The sequence below is a fragment of the Oryza brachyantha genome, chromosome 8 (genome assembly GCF_000231095.2).
Source record: "Oryza brachyantha chromosome 8, ObraRS2, whole genome shotgun sequence".
NCBI lineage: Eukaryota > Viridiplantae > Streptophyta > Magnoliopsida > Poales > Poaceae > Oryza > Oryza brachyantha.
This window is the reverse complement of record NC_023170.2, coordinates 14,216,935-14,241,427: the sequence shown is the minus strand read 5'-3', so window position 1 is coordinate 14,241,427 and position 24,493 is coordinate 14,216,935. Positions and strand designations below refer to the sequence as shown.

General features: G+C 43.0%; 3 protein-coding genes across 7 annotated transcripts; 1 reads left to right on the top strand and 2 right to left on the bottom strand.

The window, feature by feature from the left end:
- Positions 1-418: 418 nt before the first annotated feature.
- LOC102717274 (protein HVA22-like) lies at positions 419-1,818 on the bottom strand. Of its 2 annotated transcripts, none has more exons than XM_006660131.2 (5): positions 1,648-1,818; positions 1,519-1,545; positions 1,285-1,407; positions 1,011-1,179; positions 419-833 (listed from the first exon to the last, which is right to left on the bottom strand). In XM_006660131.2, the coding sequence occupies exons 1-5, from the start codon at positions 1,692-1,694 to the stop codon at positions 810-812; spliced, it is 390 nt and encodes a 129-aa protein (XP_006660194.2). In that variant the 5' UTR covers positions 1,695-1,818; the 3' UTR covers positions 419-809. The 2 variants fall into 2 exon arrangements, with proteins under 2 accessions (XP_006660194.2, XP_015695868.1); XM_015840382.1 differs by having other exon boundaries at positions 1,026-1,179.
- A 3,754-nt stretch (positions 1,819-5,572) lies between these two features.
- LOC102708270 (IAA-alanine resistance protein 1) lies at positions 5,573-14,438 on the top strand. Of its 4 annotated transcripts, none has more exons than XM_040526918.1 (12): positions 5,573-6,087; positions 6,203-6,286; positions 6,375-6,424; positions 6,612-6,663; positions 7,422-7,526; positions 8,018-8,277; positions 9,323-9,475; positions 9,606-9,713; positions 10,486-10,587; positions 10,663-10,707; positions 12,469-12,662; positions 13,806-14,438. In XM_040526918.1, the coding sequence occupies exons 1-11, from the start codon at positions 5,745-5,747 to the stop codon at positions 12,619-12,621; spliced, it is 1,455 nt and encodes a 484-aa protein (XP_040382852.1). In that variant the 5' UTR covers positions 5,573-5,744; the 3' UTR covers positions 12,622-12,662; positions 13,806-14,438. The 4 variants fall into 4 exon arrangements, with proteins under 4 accessions (XP_040382852.1, XP_040382851.1, XP_040382850.1 ...); XM_040526917.1 differs by lacking the exon at positions 13,806-14,438 and adding an exon at positions 13,310-13,451; XM_040526916.1 differs by having other exon boundaries at positions 5,574-6,087; positions 13,841-14,438.
- Positions 14,439-16,479: 2,041 nt separating this feature from the next.
- On the bottom strand, positions 16,480-18,479 carry LOC102716996 (putative clathrin assembly protein At1g25240). Its single transcript, XM_006660130.3, has one exon. The coding sequence runs from the start codon at positions 17,962-17,964 to the stop codon at positions 16,741-16,743; it is 1,224 nt and encodes a 407-aa protein (XP_006660193.2). The 5' UTR covers positions 17,965-18,479; the 3' UTR covers positions 16,480-16,740.
- Between the last annotated feature and the right edge of the window lie 6,014 nt (positions 18,480-24,493).

Sequence of the window (24,493 nt, the reverse complement as noted above, 5' to 3'; positions counted from 1 at the left end):
AAACGATATATTTTCGTTTTCCAACTAGAAACCATTAGACGATATATTTTCTTAATATATATATGCACAAAAGTTATTTTAAAAATTAGATTAATCTATTTTAGTTATAAAAGCTAATACTCAATTAATTATATACTAACAACATTTTCCCGTGCGCTGACTTTTTTTTCATATTACGTGCATAATTAATTAATTATATGCTAACGATTTTTTTTGCCCAATTAGACTCGTGTCAGTAAAACGCCGACAGAAAGGGAAATGGAATCGCAAGGATAGTCGGAGTGGAAATGTGGAATCACGAGGGGTATACATGATTTGCTTGATTTGTTTGGATCTTCCGACGAATGGTATGAAATATTGTTGTAGTAGTAGTATAGTTTGGTTTAACGTGTAATTCACATAAGGAGAAGACGCAACAATAAACTGAGCTTAAAGATTGGCTCCTCACCATCAACATTTATCACTCTATTTGGGGCTGCAATCAAACACATCGTTTGTTGACACCACGGATCCGTGTAATTCCAACATTTGGAAAAGCAATGAACTGATCCGTTCTTCACCGCGAAACATGAGAATTCTGAATTCATTATCAAACCAGTCTTACCGCAGACAGGCCGGTGCACATTCTTTCTATCCCATTACAGAAACTACCAAACCATTAGTAGCTAATCTTGCACGGTTCATACACATATACGGCATAAATTCCTAATGTTTCTCGACATGAGAGCACACGGCGTTTCTACCATACATCAGCAACTAATCCAGCGCCGGCAGCTCCCGGTTCGATCAGATCCAGGAGCAGTTCCACATCAGTGCCTATGATCGTGCTCAACCTGCAATTTTTTTTCCATCGCAAAATTAATCGTGTCAGAACAGAACACTACACATCCCTGTTGGCTGTTGCTAATCGTGTTTGAAATTGAATCGCTGCTATAACTGCTTGTCTACGCATCGAAGAAAGAACACACGAAATTCTACAGCTATACAGTCGATCAGATAGACATCACTACCTTGGCAATGTGCACCTTGTGATCTTCGGCGGCGGCGCCGCCGCCGCCAGAGCGGTACTTCCTGAGCTGCTCCCTGACGAGCTTCTCGTAGATGAAGGAGGCGCCCTTGAACTGCGGGAGCACCAGCCACGCCACGAACAGCAGCTTCACCGGATACCACACCGGGATCCTGCACCGCCACCATCACGCGAGATCAGCGGCGAACCGCACACCAATCCGAGTGCTCAGCTCAGAGCCATAAGCTGGCTTGGCTTGATTTGCTAGGTGTTTTTACCAGTACAGGACAGGCTCGGCGACCATCTCCATGAGAGTGATGAAGGAGTAGAGGATCCAGTAGGCCAGCCACTGCTCGTCGTCAACCTTGGTCGGGCTCTCCATCGCGCAGATGGACGCATACCTGCACTCGAGCCATCATCCATCAGTCGATCACCACTGACAAATGACAAGAACAGTGCACATGAACTAACTAATCAGCGATGAGCGATCCAATCCGTCTCTGCAAACTTACAGCGGATACAGGAGGGTGATGCTTGGCCTGCAAATCGACCAGGGCACGAAGAAAGATCAAGAACTAACACACGAACAGCAAAGCAAATCACAAAACTTAAAACTCAAGTGCAGATTGGCTGATCGGTACCCAGCAACGGAGTTGAGGTGGGTGATGACCGCCCATGTCTTGCCCATCCCGATCGATCAACTGGAATCAATCAAGGAAAGAAAAAATCGATCTGTGCGCAGTGTTGTTTCCAAGCTTAAAAGCTGGAAGAGAAAACAAGAAGACGAGTCCCCGGTGAGAAGCAAAGTGCAGCTCGATCCACCAAGATCAACGGGACATCGACGGGAAGGGAGATCTGCTTTATACTGCAGGTGTAGGTGGCATCGGGCATCTGATGCGAAGCTTGTACGTGGCGTCCAGGGATTTCTTTGCTCACAGATTGAACCTGCCTGACCGTGACTGTAGTGTGTAGCAGTAGAGTGTAGTTGCGCGTTCTTAAAAGTTCAGAATTAATGCGACCCGACTGGTTTATGGTTCTTCTCATGCCTTCGACCGTGGCGTGCGAGCTGAGTGAGGGCGAGGGCTGGGTGCCACGTGGCTCCATGCCGACACGTGTGCAGGGGGCGGCGAGACTCGTGTCGGTGTAACAGGGCATGGCTGGACTTCCGGCACTAGACTGGGTTCTTTCTTTTGGATAATATTATTAATATTTCTGCAATTAACTATTAATAAAGCTAAAATTTTATTTTAGAAAAACAAGACGATAAAATTTTATATAAAAATATTTTTTAAAAGAACATGTTTAACGGTTGGAAATGCACGTGTAACCCGAGAAAAGAAAAGCTGAGGAAAAACTAAAAAAAACATGTCCGATTCCCATAAGGAATAAGTTCACTTGAACACTCTCAACTTACCGTCGAGTCTGTCTAAGATCCCTTAACCTTAAAATGTGTACCTCTTAATTCGTATATTCCGTTTAAAAAAGTCCCTCAGCAGTATTGACTTAAGTTTTAACCGGCTTTTGCTGATGTGGCATATGGTGGGTCCCACATGTCAGGTTTTTTATTTTTTTCTCTTCTCTTTTTTTCTCACGCGGTTGCCGCCCAGAGTCGACGTCCTGTTGCCTTGTTCGCCGCACTCCGCCGCCCCGACCTAGCTGCCGCCCTACTTGGTTCAGCCGCGCCCAGCTAGCCACTCCCCGGCTGCCACCCGCTCGACCCGGCCTCCAAGGCCAAGCCTGCCATGCCTCAGAGGGGCTCCTAGGGCCTGAGAACCATGCCGCCATCCTCGCCTCCCCTAAGCTTATCAGGCCCACCATGGCGACGACGACGACGCGTGGCGGCCGAGGCAGGCTAGAGGCGCACTCCCCCGAGCTCATCAGGCCCACCACGGCGACAACGACGGTGCGCGACGGTCGAGACAACGTGCGGCGGCCAAGGCAGGCTGGAGGCGCACTCCCTAAGCTCATTAAACCCACCACGGCAACGATGGCGGCGCACGGCGGTCGGGACGGCATGCGGCGGCCGAGGCAGGCTAGAGGCGCACTTCCCGAAGCAAATCAGGCCCATCACGACGACGATGGTGAGAAGGTAGGCTTGAGGCGCACTCCTAGAGGCGTAGCGCGCGTGCGATGGCCGAGGCGGGCGGGCGGCGACGACGTACGGCAACCGAGTTGGGCGAGCGGCGAGGACGTACGGCGGCGCCGAGGCAGGCTGGAGGTTCAGAGCGTGGCCGGTGGCCGGCGCGAGCTTGCGGCAGAGCCATGCAGCGGCGACCTCGGTCACCAGGCCAAGCGCAAACTCCGTGAAGCTGGAGGCGTTGCTCAACAAGATCAACATGCACGTGTACCAGTCTACCAAAACACGATCCTGCCGATGCATCGCAACAGGACGATTTCCAAGGACTCGCGGGCGACATCGTTCACGCTGGTGGTTGCGTTCCTGTTTGGCGCCAAGGAGGCGGAGGCTGTGGGCGCTGTACGTGAACGACGACGAGCGGCCGGAAAGAAAAAGGAAGAAAAGAAGGGAAAATAAAAAAATAAAAAAACCGACACGTGGGATGTACCATATGCTACGTCAGCAAAAACCAGTTAAAACTTGAGTCAATACTGCTGAGGGATCTTCTATGAACGGTTTCTACAAATTTAGGGGTACACATTTTTAGTTTTTGGGTTAAGGGATCTCAAATAAACTCGACGTTAAGTTGAGGGACCTCAGGTAAACTTATTTCTTCCCATAACCATGCCACTTATCCATCGACCATGGGCCGGCCTGCTCTCCGGGAAAGCTTATGGCCCGGGCCGGTCCTGTGCTGCGATGCTACTAGTAACAGGTTGGAAAGTTAAGTGATAGTGTCCTGTGCTGTGATCCATCAGTGATTCAGAGGGCAAAGCACTTGGCAATCAATCCGTCCGGGTGTCTATCGGTTTCTCATCTGGTGATGCCTCCCTGTCTCCAATCACATCACGGACAGTGTAATCCGTTCACCAAAACTCCCAAGTCCCTGCGCTATCCAAGGCTCCCGTGGTTGCTGCACCTCTCTGCTCGATCCACTCCAGGCGAGGTCATGTGACGCGGGACCTTCGACATGGCCGCCACGGAAGTCCAGGTTCCCAGCAACAAACGATGGGGCGGAGGCCCGTTTAGTCTGAAAAACATCTGATCAAGTTTTTGATATCTATTTAAAGTATTAAATGTATTCTAATTATAAAACAAATTTTAGATTCCGTCTGAAAACCGCGAGACGACTTTTTTGAGTCTAATTAATCCATCATTAGTACATGTTGGTTACTATAGCACTTATGACTAGTCACGTCCTAATTAGGCTTAAAAGATTCGTCTCACGATTTCTCACGTAACTGTATAATTAGTTTTAGCGATCACATATATTTATATTTAATATTTTATTTAAGTGTCCAAAGATTTAATGTGATGTTTTTACGAAATAAACGGAACCTGATTATGTGAAAGCTGTTTGTTTCTAGAGGGCCCTTCACCTTTCGCTATCCCGCCACTAGAATCGCACCCAAACACAGAAGCAAAAGGAGAACATCACGGCCACAATGACACGAAAGTATAGATGTTGCTCGGCTTTGCCTACGGAAGTCCAAAAGGTCGAGCGCCCATCCACGCATCACACTACCCACGACTCCACTGCAACGCTTGTTAATTATTCCTTTGGTCTAATATATGTGTATTTCTAGTACCTAGAGTTAAAATAGTTAAAAAATACACCTTATTAAATAAGAAGATGGTATAGAGTAAAAGATGGATAGGAGTAAAATAAAATGATATTTGAATATAAGTTAATTGATGGGATAACTAGTATTCCACAAAATATATATATTTTTAATAAATTTAAATTCCAGAAATATACTAGAGATAATAATTATCATGGTACGTTTTGGCTAATTAGTTGCGCATAAAATAAGAAACATAAGTGACCTATAATTAATTATTGATTACTTAGTAATAAAATAATAGATTTATTTGAATTTTAAAGTAAATTCTATATAAAAGTTCTTGGTATGAAATATAAAGTAATTTTACAGTTTTTTAGTATATTTATTTTTTGGCTTTGGTTTTTAAATCATTAAAAAATGTACATAAAAATTTTTATTTATAAATTATTTTCGTTTTTAAAGCCAAATGAACACCCTCGAACTTCGTAGCTTTTGCGAGCTCTATAAAATCAGAGAAAAGGACACGGATTTGTGCCTTGCTCTTCTCAATGATTCAGTGACAATGCTCTCTCCTTGCAGTATCTCTCGCTTCCCTGACCTCCATCTGCTGCAACCGTCACACAATCTCGCAATCAAAACCAGATACATATCTCCTCTGAATTTCGCATGATCCGATGATCATCCTCATCCGAGTGATCGGTCCAAGAACACTCCACTTGCCCCGCACTCAGTCGCTGACACGAAGCGTACGGGAGAAGAAGCTTCCGACTCAATCGCGCCGGGGAAATCGAGCCGCGATACGGGAAAAAAGAATTTCAGCAGAGAACAGAGGCAATTAGGCTGATTAATTATTATTATTTTCTTTTTTTTTGAGTTAATTTTGGGGTGGTTATTTATAAATGTAGGGGGGCAGATGGACGTGGTGACATTCGGTGTGGTGGTGGGGATACTCGTCCTCCTCTTCGTGCTCGTCCTCGTCGTCACCATCGAGGGCGTCTGCAAGCGCTCCTCGTCGTCGTCCTCCTCCTGATCTCGCCGCGGTAGCCCGTAAGCCCTGATGCGCCGCGGCCTCCTCGTCCTACTCCTCCTGGCCGCGGCCATCGCCGGGGGCGGTGGCCAGGAGGGGTCCTCCTGCCCCTTCCACGCCCACGACCAGCCCCACGATGATCACCACCACGGCCACGGGCACAGCTGCGGGGGAGACCCCCACCACGAGCACCACCATCACCATGGGCATGGGCATGGGCATGGGCATGACCACGGGGAGATCCAGCGGCGGCTGCTCCCGGAGGAGCTCGCGGAGGAGGCGGATCTCGAGCTGGATGGCTTCGGCCACCACGACCACCACCACGACCACCACCATGGCCACGGCGACTTCCAGCCCGAGCTGTCACCCTTGGGTTAGGCATTTTTTTTGTTGGGGGGGGGGGGTTTAGCTTTGATTATTTTCGGCGAAAATTTGATTTACACGCTTGATTCGCATTCGCGTGATTGAGGAATTTGGGAATTGGGTAGGTATGTGGCTCAGTGCCATGGGATGCTCGCTTCTGGTCAGCATGGCGTCGCTCGTCTGCCTCGTCCTCCTCCCAGTAATCTTCTGTGAGTGTCCCCCACATGGATGTTTGCAATTCTTTTGCTGATGCTATGCGTGTGCTCACGTTCAGTTTCTCGCATTTCAATTATACAGTCCAGGGGAAACCGTCGAAGACCATGGTGGATTGCCTTGCCATCTTCGGGGTAAGTGCGGAGTTTTCACTTGTTAAAGGTTTTTGTTAGTACAAAACCCAAACAAGCAGATACTAGATAATTGACTGCAATTTACTCGAGTCTGAATGTAAATGTCTACTATGCTACCAGAACCAGCACATTATACTAATGAGTAATGCCACTGTATTTTCTTGTTTGGCTTGTGATGATCCTGTAGGCAGGTGCGATGCTTGGAGACTCATTTCTTCATCAATTGCCACACGCCTTTGGTATGTCCTCAATACATTTTTTAGGCTCCTCCCCACCCCAATCCTTTAAACTTAATATAACTCCTGGTTTGGAGTGACCAACACAAAACCCCAAGTTATGGGTATCTGTTTCAGTAAACCTAGGTTTTGGGGGCAAAAGTTTCACCAGGTCCTCTGTTCTCTTGCACCTAGAATGATGTCGAAACCCCAAATGTAATCAGTTGGTCTGCTATTTCACTCTGGAATTGAAATTTGTGTAGCATTACTATCAAATAATTCTCACTCCAATGTTACTTACATTGCCAATAAGCTGCCTGAATTGCACACTACTGATTTTTCAGGGATATTGAAATTTTGAATCCATATGTTATATTTGCATGATGCACCAGAGAATCTTGATGAGCCTCCAAATACTCTTTTTCTCCTGAACCATTACTTCCTTTTTCTATTATTATGAACTTCAGAGAAATGCTTAATAGCACCTTTTGTTACTTATATTCTGACCTCAAGGTTCCTCCCAACAGATATTGAGCACAATAGTATCCCTGTTCGTGACATGGGAATTTTTGTAGTATTCCGTGGGATTCACTCTGTTTCCTTTGAAATCATAACAAAATCCATTATGTTTTAAACAAGCCAAATATTTGTATTTTAGAATTTCTTCTTTTATCTCTTGCTCATGCAGTTATAAATCCGTTGCCTTGGTATGGTGTCAAACTGTCATTGTGCCTTAGTAGTACTCCTGTTTGTAAACTGTGTTACTTTCTTTTCCTAAACAGTTGGAGGGCATTCTCATGCGCATGACCATCAGAATCAAAATCATTCTCATGAGCATTCACATGCACACTCTCTGGAAGATCTTTCTGTTGGCTTGTCTGTTCTATGTGAGTATACCCTGCATGGCTATACAAATTCTGGTTTCTTTAGAAGCTCTTTGATACTAGTACTTTTCAAACTCTGATTTTTGTTTACTCCCCCTCCTAAAATGTAAGCATTTATAGCACTATTCACAATACAACTTGTCCTATTAATTACTTCATATTCAAGATTCTTCCCATTTTATCTCTCACCTACCCTACCACCCTCATCTATTCCTCATTATTAAAAGGCACTGTAGTCTTTTCTTCTTAATTTTAATCTCTGTTAAATAACCTAGAAATGCTTTTATTTTGGGATGGAGGTAGTATTTGTTATTGGCTACCAGCTAGACATGCTCAATAGTTCTTGCATATTATTTCCTTTTAATAAACATAGATAACTAAAGGGCATTTAAATTTCAATTATCCCTTATTAATCAGTAATATTATTTATTTATTTCATGCTGTTAATTTCTAATATGGCTATAATCCTGGAAACTTCCAATTTTTTGATGCAGTTGGCATTGTGTTGTTCTTTGTTGTTGAAAAGATTGTGAGGTATGTGGAAGATAATTCTCACAAAGGGGCTCATGGAATGGGTCACCATCATCACCATCATAAACGACATGAAATTAGTGACAAGGCCAAGTTGAATCACACAAAAAAGGATCACGAGGATAAAGGCATAGAACAAACAGAAAAAGAATCTTTGCATGATGGTGCAATTGAGAAAACAGATGGTGTAAATCATGCTGATTCAAAATTTGCAATCCATAAGGTACATTGAAACATGGCCAATACACAACCACAAAGCTATTTAATATATTTTCCAGGAGTCTTTGGTATCTTACTGTTGGTTCTAATTCTAAACTATTTATAGTGTTCATTATCCTTTTGCAAAATAAGAAGGGAATGGTTGTTTCCAAGATTTAGGCACAGGAAATGCGATGGGTGGGAAAGGTTCCTAAATAATGATTTGGGTCCCAAGCTCTATATTCAATGCATTAATGAATTGATGAAATGCACAATAAAGTTCTGAAAGTATACTGTGTAATCTTAAAGAAAGTTTCTTTGGAACTATATGGCACATGTGTCGTGGTTGTAGTACTGAGCTAGATGAAATGTTTATTTGTTCTCTCAAGATGTCTATCCTAATGTCCTCATTAATATCCTGCATTTTTGTTCTGTGGTTCTATATTTCTATACATACTTACAAGCTTGCAATTAAATGTTGTCATGAACTTCGTTGATTTTTATATTGTGGGGTATCACCATTTCTTGCGAAGCTCTTTTCCAGAACAAATATATGCTTATACATGATTCTGATTCTAATTCATATTCATTTTGGTGGATATCTGATGATCTCGCAATAGTTTATTTATTCCCTGCATTTGTGTCACTAGCTCACTATATTAGGTATCCGTTAGTATTAAATTCTTATAGTGCATTTCATTTTCAGAACTAAATGAAAGTACTGTGCATATCAGTATATCACAACTTTTTTCAGAGTATTATTCCCATTGAGGCCAGATGCTTCAGTTCACCTCGGTTTTAGATGTTCTGGTAACGGAAAATGTTGGGTTGTAGCTTGTAATTGGAACTTTAGTAGCTTTCTTATGCAATTGATCTCCAGCTTCTTTTGAAAGAGAACAATGGGACCAAGATGGTCCACTGGACATATGTATATTAGAAATTAGAAATAAAGAAAACGGACAGTTTACATGCTTGACTGTTTTGTCAAGTTCATTTTGTTTTGTTATGCAAATAAGCATTATGTAATCACATGACCAGCTTATGGACTTAATGTCTTCTCTAATGAACAGAGGGGCTTTTCTTCTGGTTCCAATTTTACTGATAGAAAGCCTGTCAATTCTGAAAGTGATCCTGTCCCCGACAAAGCATTATCAAGTGAAGATTCCTCCGTTTCCAATTCAAATATGGTGTTCGGCTACCTCAATCTTTTTTCAGATGGTGTTGTAAGTCTATGATCAGAGACTCGTGCATCACAGCCAAACTATGTTTTTCTTGCATAATTTTCTTAGTTCAGTAGGTTGTATTTTGATGGGATGTTCCAATAAGGTAATATCAATTATATGAATAATGCAGCATAACTTCACTGATGGGATGGCCCTAGGGAGTGCTTTTCTGCTACATGGTTCTGTTGGAGGATGGTCAAGAACTTTATTTCTGCTTGCGCATGAACTTCCTCAAGAGGTTATTCTCCTCCCCTCAAGTTAACTGAAATTTCAAATACAGCATTACAATTCTGTTGACCCTATCAATCCTCATATTACTTCGTCACAGTATTACACGGTACTGGTATAAATGTGTGACTTAAGACTGTCATATATCGGTTCATGCTTTAACTAATACACTACATTATGAAGAAATGCCGAGATTGCCTATCCAAGTGGACCAGGCCAGTAAAATCCTATTCTCCCGGTCATAAATATTTGACATTTAGGACAAGATTTGATCAAAGTTTTAAAATTTTGACCATCAATATTTTCTCAAATGCTTACTTAAAAAACAAAACAAATGGTGTACATAGATGTGCCTTGAAAGTACTATCATTAGATTATAAACTTATTCTAGTTTGACTGAATCTTGTCTTGGAGGTTGAGGTGTAACACTAAAATTGCACACAACATAAATATGTAACCTCTATTTGCTTGTTATTAGCTCAGCAACTTGTCCATGTAAATGATCACAACACAATGCAGGTCCCAATTTATATGTAAGAAATGCTAGTATGTCACACTGAAATCAATTTCTTGAGCTAATGTACTTATCTAGCTTGTTATCTCGTGCTCTGAATAAATGAGAAATGGACTAACGTGTTGTATGGTCTGTTGAAACAGAAGCGTGACTGTTTTTTTCTTCCGAATGCCTCTTTTGTTTATGCATAGTAAACTTTCTTTCATCCATCCGTCCATTGTTTCATTAGCAAAATGGTGTTATTGGCTCATATGATTTGCCTTTTCAGGTTGGAGATTTTGGTATCCTGGTGCGCTCAGGGTTCACTGTAACCAAAGCCCTGTTTTTCAATTTTCTCTCTGCGTTGGTTGCTCTTGCTGGAACAGCACTGGTGGGTTTTTGTTCTACACTTTCCAAAGGAACATTGCTATTCTGAGTCGAATGCTCATTATACCCACATGTGCAGGCATTGTCTTTGGGAAAAGATCCAGGGCATTCTTCTTTGATTGAGGTATGTTGTTTCTGTTGAAGTGACTTTTATGTTTTGAAACAACCAAAGCATCAATATCAATCCATATTATTTGAAAAAAAACTAGTGCCATGCCTAGGGGTGGACAAAAAACTCTAAAGCTCGTGGCTCAGATCGGCTCGTATCTAGCTCGGCTCAAACTCATAATCTTAATGAATTGAGCCAAGCTTGGCTTTTAGCTCGTGAGCTTAATGAGCCAGCTCGCGAGCTGCTTGTTTTGCTCGTTAGTAATCCCTCCGTTCCATATTATAAGACTTTTTGGATTTGTCTAGAACCATCCATGTATCAATGTATATATTTTGTATATGTATCTATATTCGTTAGCACACATATGAATTTAGGCAATACCATAAAGTCTTATAATATGTCGAAGGGAATACCAAAGATCACTATATTTTTTATATATTTAGAACTTATTAACTAGTACTTAGTCCTATAATCACATCCAAACTATTATATCTAGTGAATTATTTGTTAGTTAGTGTTTATTCTTATGTTAATATATAATAAAATGATATACTTATAAATTATGGAAATAATTTAAATGAGATATAGCTCGTTAACGAGCCAATTTGTGAGCCGAGCCAAGCTAGGCTTTTAGCTCGTTAACGTTAACGAGCCGAGCCGAGCTGACTTGTTAGTGACCCCTAGCCATGCCCATGCTTTGCAACAGGATCTGGGGGATGGACAAACGGTATGATGGGGTTCAGTTTTTTCTTTCTGGTCTTTTGGAGGGTCATGGGAACACTGGAGTTTTTGGGTTGGTGTGTTTTTTATTTTGCATGGGGGAAGTAAGATGGTTGGGGAGGAGGACAACTCTGCTTTTGTAGTAATAGAGATTTACCCTTCATTACTCTTTGGAAATTTAAGGACAATTCCATTTTCTACTCAAACGAAATTAATCTGGGTCCTCTAGGATTTGCTTCGTTATTACACCCACAATTTTTGGTTGAGATTAGAACATTTTTGTCAAAATAACCCCATGGTGAAATAGTTGGTTTGAAGATTATAGCACCATTTGAAGAGCCATTTTAAGCCATCATATGGCAATCATAAGTTTCTAACTGTTAGCTTATTGCATTCTATTCTAGTCCATGACCTTCCAAAAGGAAATGTTAATATTGGTCCCATGCAAGTTACTGTTGATGGCCTAAAGTAAAATCTTGTTTGCTACCACCAAAGCAATTAACACTTTAGGTTTTCACCTGGTTGCTCACTACTGCTGTCTTTGTTGTTCTTATTATAAGCATAAACGAAATGGCTTGTTAATGACTAAAAAATAATTTAGTGACTTAAAAGCAAATATTGAAAAATAAACAACGACGGAAAAACCAAAATCAACTCTAAATTTAAGTTTTAGAATTCATGTTTTGACTTATAAATATAAGCATAAGCGAAAGTCGAGGGGCTACAACAAATCATGAAGGCGCTTTGATTGCCGCTGGAATGACGACAGATTCAGATATAATTTTGGGCATTTGATGGAATTGCATCAGCTGGATTTAACCTGTTAGTAGTTTTTGCCAAATCACAATCTTATTAGCTGTTTTAAGTACACAAATAACTGAAATTGTTACTTCAAGATCTATAAACTTTTCTGTTGCTGGGAATTGCCGAAGCTTAATTTCCATCTATATTTATTGGATTGTTGCTCGATGAAATTGTATTATCTGTTTCACTTGAGTAGTGTTAATATTGTTTCATTAGAGCTGAACCAGTACCTGGAAAATTATGCTTATACAGGGATTCACTGCTGGTGGTTTCATTTACATTGCTGTCGCTGGAGTCCTCCCAGAGATGAATGACCAGAAAACAACCATCAAAAGCTCGATGATTCAGTTGATTTCCTTGGCAATGGGAATGCTGGTTGCCCTTGGCATATCTCTAGTAGAATGAGGACGAGATTTCTGGTTGCATACTGTACTTAAGCCAAGCGGGTAATTCTTGAACAGCTCCAGCCTGTAAAGATCGATTCTTCTTGATAGTTTCACTGGCAGTTTTACAGAATTTTGACAATTAATCATAGGTTGGTTTGAGTCTCTATCACCATCCAACTAGGTAATTTGACAATTAGTCAACCTTGAACCTTGTGATTATGAGTTATAGGCCTTGTTTAGTTCTTAAATTTTTTTTTCAAAAACATCACATCGAATTTTTGACATCTAAATAAAGCATTAAACATAGATAAAAAAAACTAATTGCACAGTTATGTAAGAAATTTTAAGACGAATCTTTTAAGCCTAATTAGTCCATGATTAGTCATAAGTGCTACAGTAACTAACATGTGCTACAGTAAGTAACTACCATGTGTATATATGTGAATTTAGTAATCTAATAGTAAAGACTGAAAAATAAAGGGATTTACAAGTAAAGGCTGAAAAATAAACTATGATAAAAAACTTCAAAACCAATTTCAAATCTTGGGATGGTAATTTAAATTTTGGCTTGTAATAGTAAGCAAAAACGAAAAAAAATAGGCCTAGAGTTAGTCCGGGAAGAGATTTCATAAAATTGTGTGGCATGCTTTTAAAGGCAGATGTCCTTTGCTTGACCGTGATGACATTTGAAACTTCCTTAAAAATAGGTTCCAGCTTTCTTCGTCGTGGGCGTGGCGGCACGCTTTCATGTGCGTCGCAGCGTCTGCCATGTCGATTCCAAAATCCAGGGAAGCAATTTTTTTTAGCACACGACTTGTATGTCATCTAAATAGTCATAAAAAATTATGAAAAAATTTAACGAGATAGCTTAATATGAGTTATATCACTCCACCAACATGTAAATTTAAATTCAACTTCTACAAGTTATATCAAAAATAACAAAAACAATTATAAGTTGTATCAAAAATAACAAAAACAATTATGAATATGCATATACATGGTTTTAGTTTTGTTTGTTTTTTTGCTGCAACTTGTAGAAATTAAATTTAAACTTACATGTTTATGAAGTGATATAAATCATATTAATCTATCTTGTCAAATTTTTTTATATTTTTTAATAACTATTTAGATGACATACTATACTCATGTGCTAAAAACTATTTCTCCATAATCTAACGTTACCGTTCTGCACTGCTCCAATAGTAACTTCCACATGGAACTGATCACTGGTGAAACAGACCGGTTGCAAGATCGACGATCACCGGCGTCACCGGCAGGCTCGATCGGGAGGAATGAAATGAGATGCCGCTGGTCCTCCTACCCCCCACCACCGGTCGATCTCCCTCAGGTACAGTGCTGTCTCCCAACACATAAATGCTGTGCAGTGACAGAGCCCAACGCCGGACGATGGATGCGAGGGAAGGGTCTCCAATAATTGCGCGTGTAGTCAGGGGGGAAAGAGAACAACATGGTGGTCACGTTCTCCTGGATCCAAAACTCAAATAGGGTAGAGACGCCAAAGGGACAATGAAAGTGTGTCCTTCAACCGTACTCTGTTTCAGCATTTTTATTTATTTATTTTATTGTTAAAGCTTATATGCTCTCCGATTCTCCATCACTCTGATGGAGGGATGCTTGGTGTACCAAGTTCAAGGGGCAAGAAGGTAGTAGAATCACTGGCTTCATCTTAAAACACAGGATTGGAATGTCGTAGATTTTGACATAAATATATATCACATATGTAATATGTAAAACATATGATTGAATATAGGGAAAAAACATGAATGGCCTTTTGAATGGAGCAAAGGTAAAAACACAATAATAGCAGAGCGATACTCAAAGGAAAGTTTTTATGGGTTTGGACCTTATGATAACTTTCCTCCAAAATTTACATGTCTTGAACTATTCTACAAGAATTCCGTAGGATTGTTAAAAGTCACGATCTCTATGTTTCAAATGACTAAATAAGAAATTTTCCCATAGGATTCAAATTCTACAAAACCTCTGTGCTTTTCCCAGGAATCAAAGGATTCCCTCAATGTGCATCCAGGTTAGTTCAAGGAAATAAGCACTCTACGGCCTATCCTCCCCTCCTAGCCATCACCTGCCACCATCCCTCTCAGCCTTCCTATGCATGGTTTCCTATTGCCAAGTTACTTGTCACTATGCTTTGTCTAGATGTTATCTTGCTACCTTTCTCTCGACCTTTTGGTAACTACTACCTCTAGCTATGGCAAAAGTTATTGGTGCCTATGTTTTATCTACTTTCATGTGTTGTATATTAGCTATTTATTGATTAACTAATAATTTTAATTTTTTAACAAAGAAGATATGATCCCTTATACTTTTAATCTAATATGGGTTTTTTTGGCCATTAGTTCTCAATTCAACCATCATTCTTTCACAGTGGCGGATCTATGGCCCAAGGACCATGGGCAGGTGCTTGGGATCTATCGACTACCATATGCATATATACGGTACATCATAGTTGCTTAATGGCATTAGTTAAGCATTGGCTTAGTAATAGTTAAGTACGACTACTATCTATCGTTAGGTTTGACCATGCTTAAAAAAATTCTAGAACCGCCACTTCTATTCTCATAATGTACAAACAACTCTTTTCACTCCTTAAACCTAGCTACTATCCACTCTCCCATCCATTCTCCACCTCCACTGCTCGACATTTGGCATAATTCAATGTGCCCCTCGGATGGGCCTCCAACCACTTCATTGCTTGTTGGCTGTTGGAGATGTCTTCCATTATGCTTAGTCTTCTTGTGTTTTATTTGATTCTACACCATTATTTTTGATACCCTTATCTCTAACAAGCTCCATTTCATCGCCACATTCTTGTCATTGGTGGTGTTGAAGTTTGATCAATACCATCATGTTTGATTAGGTAATCAGGAAGTCAGGTGTGAGGGGCAAGAGGATAAAGCCTTAGTTGGTGTTAAGGCATAGATAGAGGCAACAATTAGAGATGTCACTGCGGTGTAGAGGGAGATAGGGATCAGAGGTGGATGGTACAATTGTAAGGTAGCCTAGTGAGGTGAACGTGGTGCCATGCCACAAGGATGGAATGCAGGTGATTTGTGATGTTATTCATTGGCACAAGATAAATAGATTGATTAGGAGGTGTGAGAGGCAATTGCGAATTTAGTGGTACAATCCGATGCAGATATGGGTAGCGATGGTAACGGATGAAGGAACTTGGGTCTTTTCATAACCCTATTCAACCATTAAAAATCTTTAGCTTTAAATCTATAAAATTTATTATATGCTAAAATGTTGGATCTATTAGGACATCTTCAAGAGCATGGCCAAATTTTGTCTCTTCAAATCTCAACTTAACTATTCATGTGAAAATATTCTATCTTCAAATTCATGTGCACTCCAACAAACTCTACGTCCTCACTCTCCAAATCCTAACGACTAGTTACCAATGTCCAAATTTTATAAACTCCAACACCTCCAACAAACTCTCCATATGCACTCTCTGTTAAGTGTGGGTCTATTCCTATGGGACCCAAGTCATCTAGCTTGGTGGGAGGGAGACTTGCCAAATTTGATCATTGAGATGGCAAGTTTAGACATTCAGATGGTGTGGCAAGTCATATGAATAGTCTCTTGTTCACTATTTTTTAATATAATTGCTAGAATTTAATATAGAGAGTAATTTGATCGTTTTTTTGGAGATGCTCTTATCACTCCTAAATAGGTGCGGTCTAGGGTGGAAATATCATTGTTTGATTTGAAAAGAGCAGAAAAACTGTTGATGAAAGCATCACCACAATGAAGATGAAATTTGAATAGTTAGATCCGGCATATCACCACCACCATTCCCCAACTTTTGCCCCATCGGTCAAAGTATAAATTGCACCACAATATCCTTAGAAAATCTCATAAATCTTTGCAAAATTTTGATGTACATGTAAGTTGTACCACGAATATAACTCATTCCGAGACAGACGTCTTGGAATATGGATGCTCATTCATCCATCTACCATGAACAACACATCAGTATTTACACGCAGACAAGAGAAACCCCAACTCCATCGTTTCCTCTAATCTCAGAAGTAGATCAAACTCGACACACCGCGATATTTTTCGTAGAAAAAAAAAAAAACTTTGACATCGCTCACATCATCACACCGTCTAAACTAACAAGTTCGCGCCCCCCCCACGGCGCGCCGAGGAACGGGTTCACGTAGTGACCAAAATGTCCCTGCCTCGCGCCGGCGCCGGCGCCGGCGCCGTCGACGTCGTCGTCGAACACCACCCAGTCTTTCGTCACCACCGTCTTCGACGCCACGGCCACGCCGGTGTCCTCCACGGCGACCAACGCCTTCTCTTCGCTCGCCACCTTGGTCTCCTTGCCGCTGTCCTCGACGTGGCTCATGATGAGCTTCTCGAGGTCCCTGATGTCGCCGTCCGGGACGCGCTCCACCGCCGGGAACTCGGCGGCGTTGAGCACGCCGAGGCTCCGGCACAGCTCGAAGTAGGACGTGAGCTGCGTGCTCTGCTCCGAGGCCTTCCGCAGCACCCGCATCCCCTGCACCCCTCGCCGCCGCCTCGCTGCGGTGAGGGTCTCCCCCGGCCGCTGCCTCGGCGTCGTCGGCGCCGATCCGAGGACGCCGACGAGGAACCGGGCGATGCCTGTGCATATCTGGCTGTACACCTCGAAGATCTCGATGACGACGCAGTCCATTGCCTCCAGGATGAGGCCCTGCTCCATGCCGTCACCGTACGGCCGGATTTGCATGAGCAGGTCGAGCAGGTGCTGCAGCCTCGACACGCCGTCGAGGCGCGCGTCCTCGTCGTCGGCGTTGTTGTTGTTGTTGTTGTTGCTGTTGGTGGCGTCCTTGTCCTGGGCGGCGAAGAGGGAGCGGGTGTCCAGGAAGTGGAAGTAGGCGCGCACGAAGGCGGAGAACCCCGACGTCTTGGCCGGCGACGACGAGCGGTCCCGGAAGTCGGCGAGGTCGAAGGGGACGCGGCCGAGGCGCGCCGCGCGGGGCGCGAGGTCGGAGCGCAGCAGCAGGCCGTGCGCGAGCATGAGCGCCTTGAGCGCCACGGCCCAGCACCGCGTCCGCCCCGCCCGCCGCGCGAGCGCCCACATGAGCGGCTGCAGCACCGCGGGCGACGCGTTCGCCAGCGCGAACACCCTCGCCGCGCTCCTGTTGTCCACCGACCGCTCGTCGTGGCTCGTCGCGCGGATCACGGCCGCCTCCAGCTCCGCGTTCCTCAGCGCCGCCGCCGCCGCCGAGGTGGCCGGCCGCAGCGCCGCCACGCGCGTCAGGTACAGGCTCCTCCTATCCTTCGCCGCCGCCGCCGCCCTCCTCCACCACTGCCTCGCGGTCGTCATTGCCACGCCGTCGCCGCCACCACCACTACCACCACCACCACCACCACCGCCACCGCCACCGAGCTCAACGAGAGCCCCAGAAAAATCAAAGACACGACGGCTACCAGCTCCCGGCCGTTCGAAAATGCCAACCGATCCAAACACCAAGAAACAACAGAGCGAAACAAGAAACGACGAGGCGAGCGAGAGAGGCAGCGACGTGTTGGGCAGTAAGGGAGCGAGGAGAGAGAGAGAGAGAGAGAGAGAGAGAGAGGAAGCAGAGGCGAAGCCCCAATTGGTCGGCACGGGAGGATGAGAGAAAATATGGCCAGCCAGATGGCACAGAGTTCGGCGAAGGCCAGGTCAAGCTTTTCTAAATTTTCTCAAGGCGCCGAGAGGCGAGAGCTCGAGCGTCGCGTGGAGGAAGGAGAAGAGGAGAGGAGCTCACATCCGTGTTGTGTTTCGTGCACACTACTGCTTCAAGTATGCATCATCCGTGAAGCATTCTTTATTTGGTCATCGTTCTGATCTTGTGGAGAGGAGGCTAAAGTTGTGCAAGCCATGAATATTCTGTACTGTCATTGACCTTGTTCATTATGAAAAGGATTTGATTAGTTGGGTTTGTTATTAGGGTATCTTTAAATGACGGTGCCCGGTGCCTGGAGTGTTTATTTAAAAAATGTAGGAGTAATAAGCATGTTTCTAGATTGTACTCCTAATATAATTTGCGAAACCTATTTCTACATATGAATTTTGAAAGACATTTCAAAATCTGTTTTCAGCTTTATTATAGTTAATTGATTTGTTTTTATCCTTAATAATTACTATCGATCATTCATCCATTTGTCCATTTAGCCATTTAGCCAAAAAAAAAACTCATGAAAACCTTGCCTCACAAAAAAGAGTAATAATCTTGAACCATCACTGCTCGATGAAAACTGATGGTTATGGCGTGTTTAAACTTATTAAGAGTACTCTAGTCAATTGTTATTTATTCATTGAAGCCATCGACATGAAGATATTTTTCATTTCCCCTCCCTTTTGGCTAGAGCATCAGGTCTCCGGGTAAGGGATGGCTAGTGGAGATGACCCTGGTTCCGCGCACGACACTTCTCAGTGTAGGGCTTCACTTGGTTGGTCTAAACCTAGTTGTGGGGAGCTTCGTGGTGTTCTCATGGGCCGGGCTGGGCAAGAACGACACCGATCCCGACGAAACCCCGACCCCGACAGGGGGCCCCATGGGAAAGGTGACTCGGTGAGGTTCCTGGCCAGCGAGGTCATGTGGACATCGTCCACCATAGTAAAACTATAGAGGAAGAGAGGTGGCTGGCGTTGGCCGAGGGCAACGGGCAGGTCGACAGTCGCGGTCCTGGTGTGACAGGCATGGAGCAGGCTATGGTGCTGGTAGCGATGGAAAGGAGGAGAGGAGATGGGATGCGGCAACATATGTAGAGCGATGGCATGGGTGACGACGACGAACAAGAGATGGGGCATGGCGGCAGTGACAGAGGTAGGTGGAGTACTGGAAGGGTGAGGAGGGAGACTGGAGAAGTATAAAATATGGTGGCGGCTGGGTGAGACCATGAGAGGAGAGATAGAGGAGAGAAGGGAGAGAAAATAGGGTCAGGGTTTATATATGGTATAAGTAATTGGGTCTATTGAGCCAAATTTGTGGTGGGTACATTTCAAGGCACCGAGGGGAATTTTTTGGTCCTTCCCCGGCTTCGTGGGGGCCGGGCCCTAGCGGATCCCCAGTTTCATCGGGGGAAATTGCCATCCCTAAGTGGCTCTGGCCTGTTGATTAAATGAGCTAGACCTAATTAAGTTTAATTAAAATTTCATTAGCCCATAATAAATGGTAGAGACAATAATATCACATTGAAGATTTAAAGTGGAGAATCTCAAGTTAAATAGATAGTTAGTGGAGACTCTTTATTGACTGGTTAAGATGGAGGGAAGACCGCCACACGTGCGCGTGCGTGTCGAGGTGAGCCGGACGGTCCGGTCCGGGCCATGGCTATGGCGCGGATCGGCTCGGCTAGCCGCTGCTGCCCGCCCGCCTTCTTTTGCAACGACTGGAATTGGAAATGGAATCGAATCTCTGTGATTGTCTCCTGTAACGTCCGCGCGATAGTCACGCAAGTGGATTGCGTGATAATCATGTAACAGAAAGCGGGGGTGCGGGATTCGGGATTTTTGGTTTCCATTCTTTCCTTCTTCTTCCCGAGGCCAGCAGTGAACTCTCTCTCTATTCTTTTGCTCTCCTATCTGATTTTGTGTTCTTGCGTTGTTCCTCTTGTTTCCCCGGTCCTATTCACTTGCGCGCACGAGTGTTCGGGACGAGCAGACCTCCGAAACCCCATTCGCCAGAGTACCTGCACGGGTAGGCGGGTGCTAAGGTTTTTGGGGAGTGCATTCGGCACGACTGCTCGCATCCTCTCGTGATGTCAACTGGCGCCGACAATGGTGGTGCGCATGGTGGTGGCGTGCACGGCGATGGCGACGGCAGCGGCGCGCACGACAACGGCAGCAACGGAGGCGCGCATGGCAACGACGGGAACAACACCAATGGAGGCAGTACTGCCTCAAACACTAGCGGAGGGTCATTCTCAAGGTATACCGCCGCTCTTCTGTTCTTTCTGTTCATCGATTTATACTGCTGGTTAGCAATGATTTCATTGCTATATGTTGGTGCAATGGATACTTATGCTTATTTTATATTAAGCATACTGTTAATTTTTCTACCACTGTTAATTAGATTATTTCCTATGATTGTCATGCATGTTACTTATTATTTTAGATTAAAATATACCGAAATGTGACCATATTTCCAACATGGCCATGGTGTTCGGATGGCAAGTTGCTCATCTAAGGGCCCCCTGCATGACAACAAAGGCTTACATGATTGTGTAGGTGTAGGTGACGTCTGGACTTTTGTCGTAGTCATATCGTTGTTGTGCAAAAATGGTGCATGGTGGTGTGAGTGATGCTTTGGTTAGGTGTGACCAATAGGGTGGATTCGAACCTGCTGCACTAGTAAAGGATCGATGAGGTTGACAACGATTGTATCTTGGGAAGCAATGCTCTTCGTGAAGAAGTCGAAAGCTTATGTTGCATCTGCTTGTGGTGGTGGTGTTGAGGCACAATGGTGATGCCCATTCTAGCGGACTTGCTAGTTTGGTGGTTGGTGCAGGGGTTCTAGGTGAAAGGTCTTTTGACTTGCTAAGGTCAGCGATGATGACACTTCTGGATGTCGTCTACCTTCTTGATGGAGTTGTGCTAGGGCTTGTCTTCCTCCACCATAGAGGTCAGGTGCAAACCCTGATATGTGTTGGATCAGGTGATGTTGCCGTTTTGACGGTGCGCCCTTCCTTAAGGCGTCACCTTAGAAAGTTATTTCTTCACTTCTCTGCTAGCTTGGTTCACTGGGTATCTTGTATGTGATCAATGATGACCTCTTAGTAGAGTTGATGTTTCTATCTAATAGTATTTGAGATTTTTGCTAGTTTTTCTTTAATTAATCTTGCCGTTGTAATGTTTTTGGGTCTGATTTCGCTTATAAACTAAATCAATTCTTGTCTTTTGTAGTGAATTGTAGGAGCTCCCTCCCTTTTCAGAGTTTCCCTAGGAAAATATATACTCTGAATAGGTTGTTTGTTTACTGTACATATTCTTTCCACCTTAAGCACTTGTGTATAGTATCTCAGATTGGTGGTTCCTATGCTCAAGTCATCAGTGACCGGAAATTCACATGATCTCGGTTGGAAAACAAGGTTTTTTTAACAGATTTTGCAGGAACCATACCATTTATTGAGTAGTCAGCAGAAGCAATGCGTTCCAATGGCATACCATCATCTTTTTCTTGTACTTATGCTTATAAGCTAAATTTTGAATTTTTAAAATTAAATTTAGAGTTGATTTTAGGGTGTTTTTATTATAGTTTATTTTCAGTCATGAATTTTAGATTGCTAAGAGCCAAGTGCATATATATAAATTTTATTTACAAATTATTTTTCATCTACAATTATGTCGAAAAGATGGGCACCATAATCTTGCACTTGGCAAGTACTAGGTGATGTTGATAAGGCTTCCACGTATCGTGCATTCAACCATCTCTCACCGAGTTTTGATCGCGTTAAAACTTATTTAATCTGTTTTATATAATAAGTTGTTCGGTTACTTTTTATATATTTATATGTATGTTAAAATATAGATAAATATATAAATCATATTCATCTGAATTTAGTTGGAACCGAAACAACTTATGATATGAAAACAAGGGCTAACTATTAATAACGATACTTTTTTGACCTGAAAAAAATGGGGAGCTGTTTCAAAACTAATGTTTGACTTTCCAATGTCACATGGTATGTCAGCTGTACGAGCAGATCAGAGATTCAGAGAAAGAAACAATCATCCACTTCCAATTATTAGTGGAAGATCCGGAGCATACATAACTTGGAAGGAACGTTCTTGCAGAGAAATGGGGGAAGGCATGCCTACATGATTCGCAATTAATTTCAGAGGGGATCCAACTTGTAGCAGATGATACAGCTAGAGCATATATAATACCTAGCACTAGGATTACAGATAAAATTAGCATAAAAATTATGTGAATCGAGTGGAATTATAAAGGACTTTGGAACCATCTCCTGGTGAACCGGTGAAGTAGCGGAGTAGTGGGGCATTTAACATTTTGCCACTCTTATAAATGCTTATAACAGATTTGTTACTGGACCAACATATCGTAGACTCAGAAGGGTCCACGTGTCATATACAGCGAGTGATAAATCTGTTTCAAACACTCGTAAAAGTGGCAAAAAGTTAAATTTCTCCAGAGCAGTAGGTGCATTGTTGTGTCTGTTTGGGTGTCCAAGTTATGCACATTAGTGTGCATGGTTACAAATTAGTACAAGGTTGTTTTGTTACACCGTCGGTCGAGCAAGATTTTATCCTTCTTTTTGTCTCTTTATTTATCCTATGAAGACTAACTTCAAAGCTTGTACAAAGGTAGGTAAAGCAAGGACAGACACATTAAAGCTTGTACGGAATTGATTTAGTGTTGTTCAAAAAATGTTTAAATTGTGTGGATGGGAGGGAGTATTACATATTGGTTATTCCATAAAAAAAAGTCAAATAAAACATGTATTTTACTACTTTATTTTACTGTTTCATTGTTCGGTCGCAAATACTACGTACGTCAAGCTTCTATTCAAACATTTTACCATTTAATAGAACATTTTGATCGTGTGATATGTTAGCTTGGATCGGACGTCGAACGTGTGTACTCGTGTTCCATGTTTTTCAATATGTGTATCTCTTTCTTAACTTACATATAAATGACAACACAAGGTTTTACTACTGCTCGCTCAGCTCTTTAAAAAAAAATCAATTCATAACCACCTATATTCAAATTCAATCGCATAGTTAGAAATAGTTTTATTTTTTTGGGGGCAGAGAGTGTATCATGCAAGATAACAATTTGAAAACATTATCATTCAAGGTACATAGTTTAGGTCTTTTTAAGTTCAACCATAAAAAACGAGCACCTATCTAGATAGGGAATTGAAATCTCGTATAGTCCCAACTGCAACCGCCTGTATGAGGTGAACTTATTGGGGGACTTAAGTGAGGGTGGAAGGGAGGAGAAAGCGAGAGAGTGGGACTGTGGGAGAAAGAAGAGAAAGGGGTAGGAAAAAGAGAATGGGAGATTAACCTATGGGTCCCATTGATTTGTACCATGCACGATGAACAATGCCATGTAAACACCATGTAATTATTATGTAGGTCAAAACCACCCTTCAAACCGCCGGAGGAGGTGCGATGAGCTTAGGGGGTGTTTGTTTCTAGGGGCTAAACTTTAGCCCCTAGTCGTATTGGATGTTTGGACACTTATTATAAATAGTAAACGTAGTCTATTAATAAAACTCATTCATAATCTTGGATTAATTCACGAGACGAATCTAATGAGCCTAATTAATTCATGATTAGCCTATGTGATGCTATAGTAAATATTTACTAATTATGGATTAATTAGGCTCAAAAAATTCGTCGCGTGGATTAGCTCTCATTTATAAAATTAGTTTTTTTTATTAGTCTATATTTAATACTTCAAATAGTGTTCAAGCATCCGATATGACATGAGGTTAAAAAGTTTAGCTCCATCTAAATAACCCCTTAGTCGAGGGAAGTGCTGGTTTGCGGAGTAACAGTTGACTTAGATCTCTGAGGGAGTCACAGTAAACTTTTTTTCCTTCCAGGCTTCCAGCTATTTTAAGTCCCAACAGGCAATGCCGTCACTCCCGAGGAGCTGAGCCTTGAGGTCCAAATGTATGTCATCACAGGCACGAATTCAGCCCAGCTGCCGCCGGCGGCGGCGGCGCCCGTCGCGGATGAACAAACAAACGGCTAGGCCAAGCCCAGGCCACAGCCCAAATATGGGGCCGCATCGAGGAGTCGGAGAAGACGCTGCGAGTTGTTGCACACAGTTAGGTCAGCGGCGCCCATCCTCCCGGCCGATGGATCCGCGCCGCCGGCCGGCCGTTTCCAA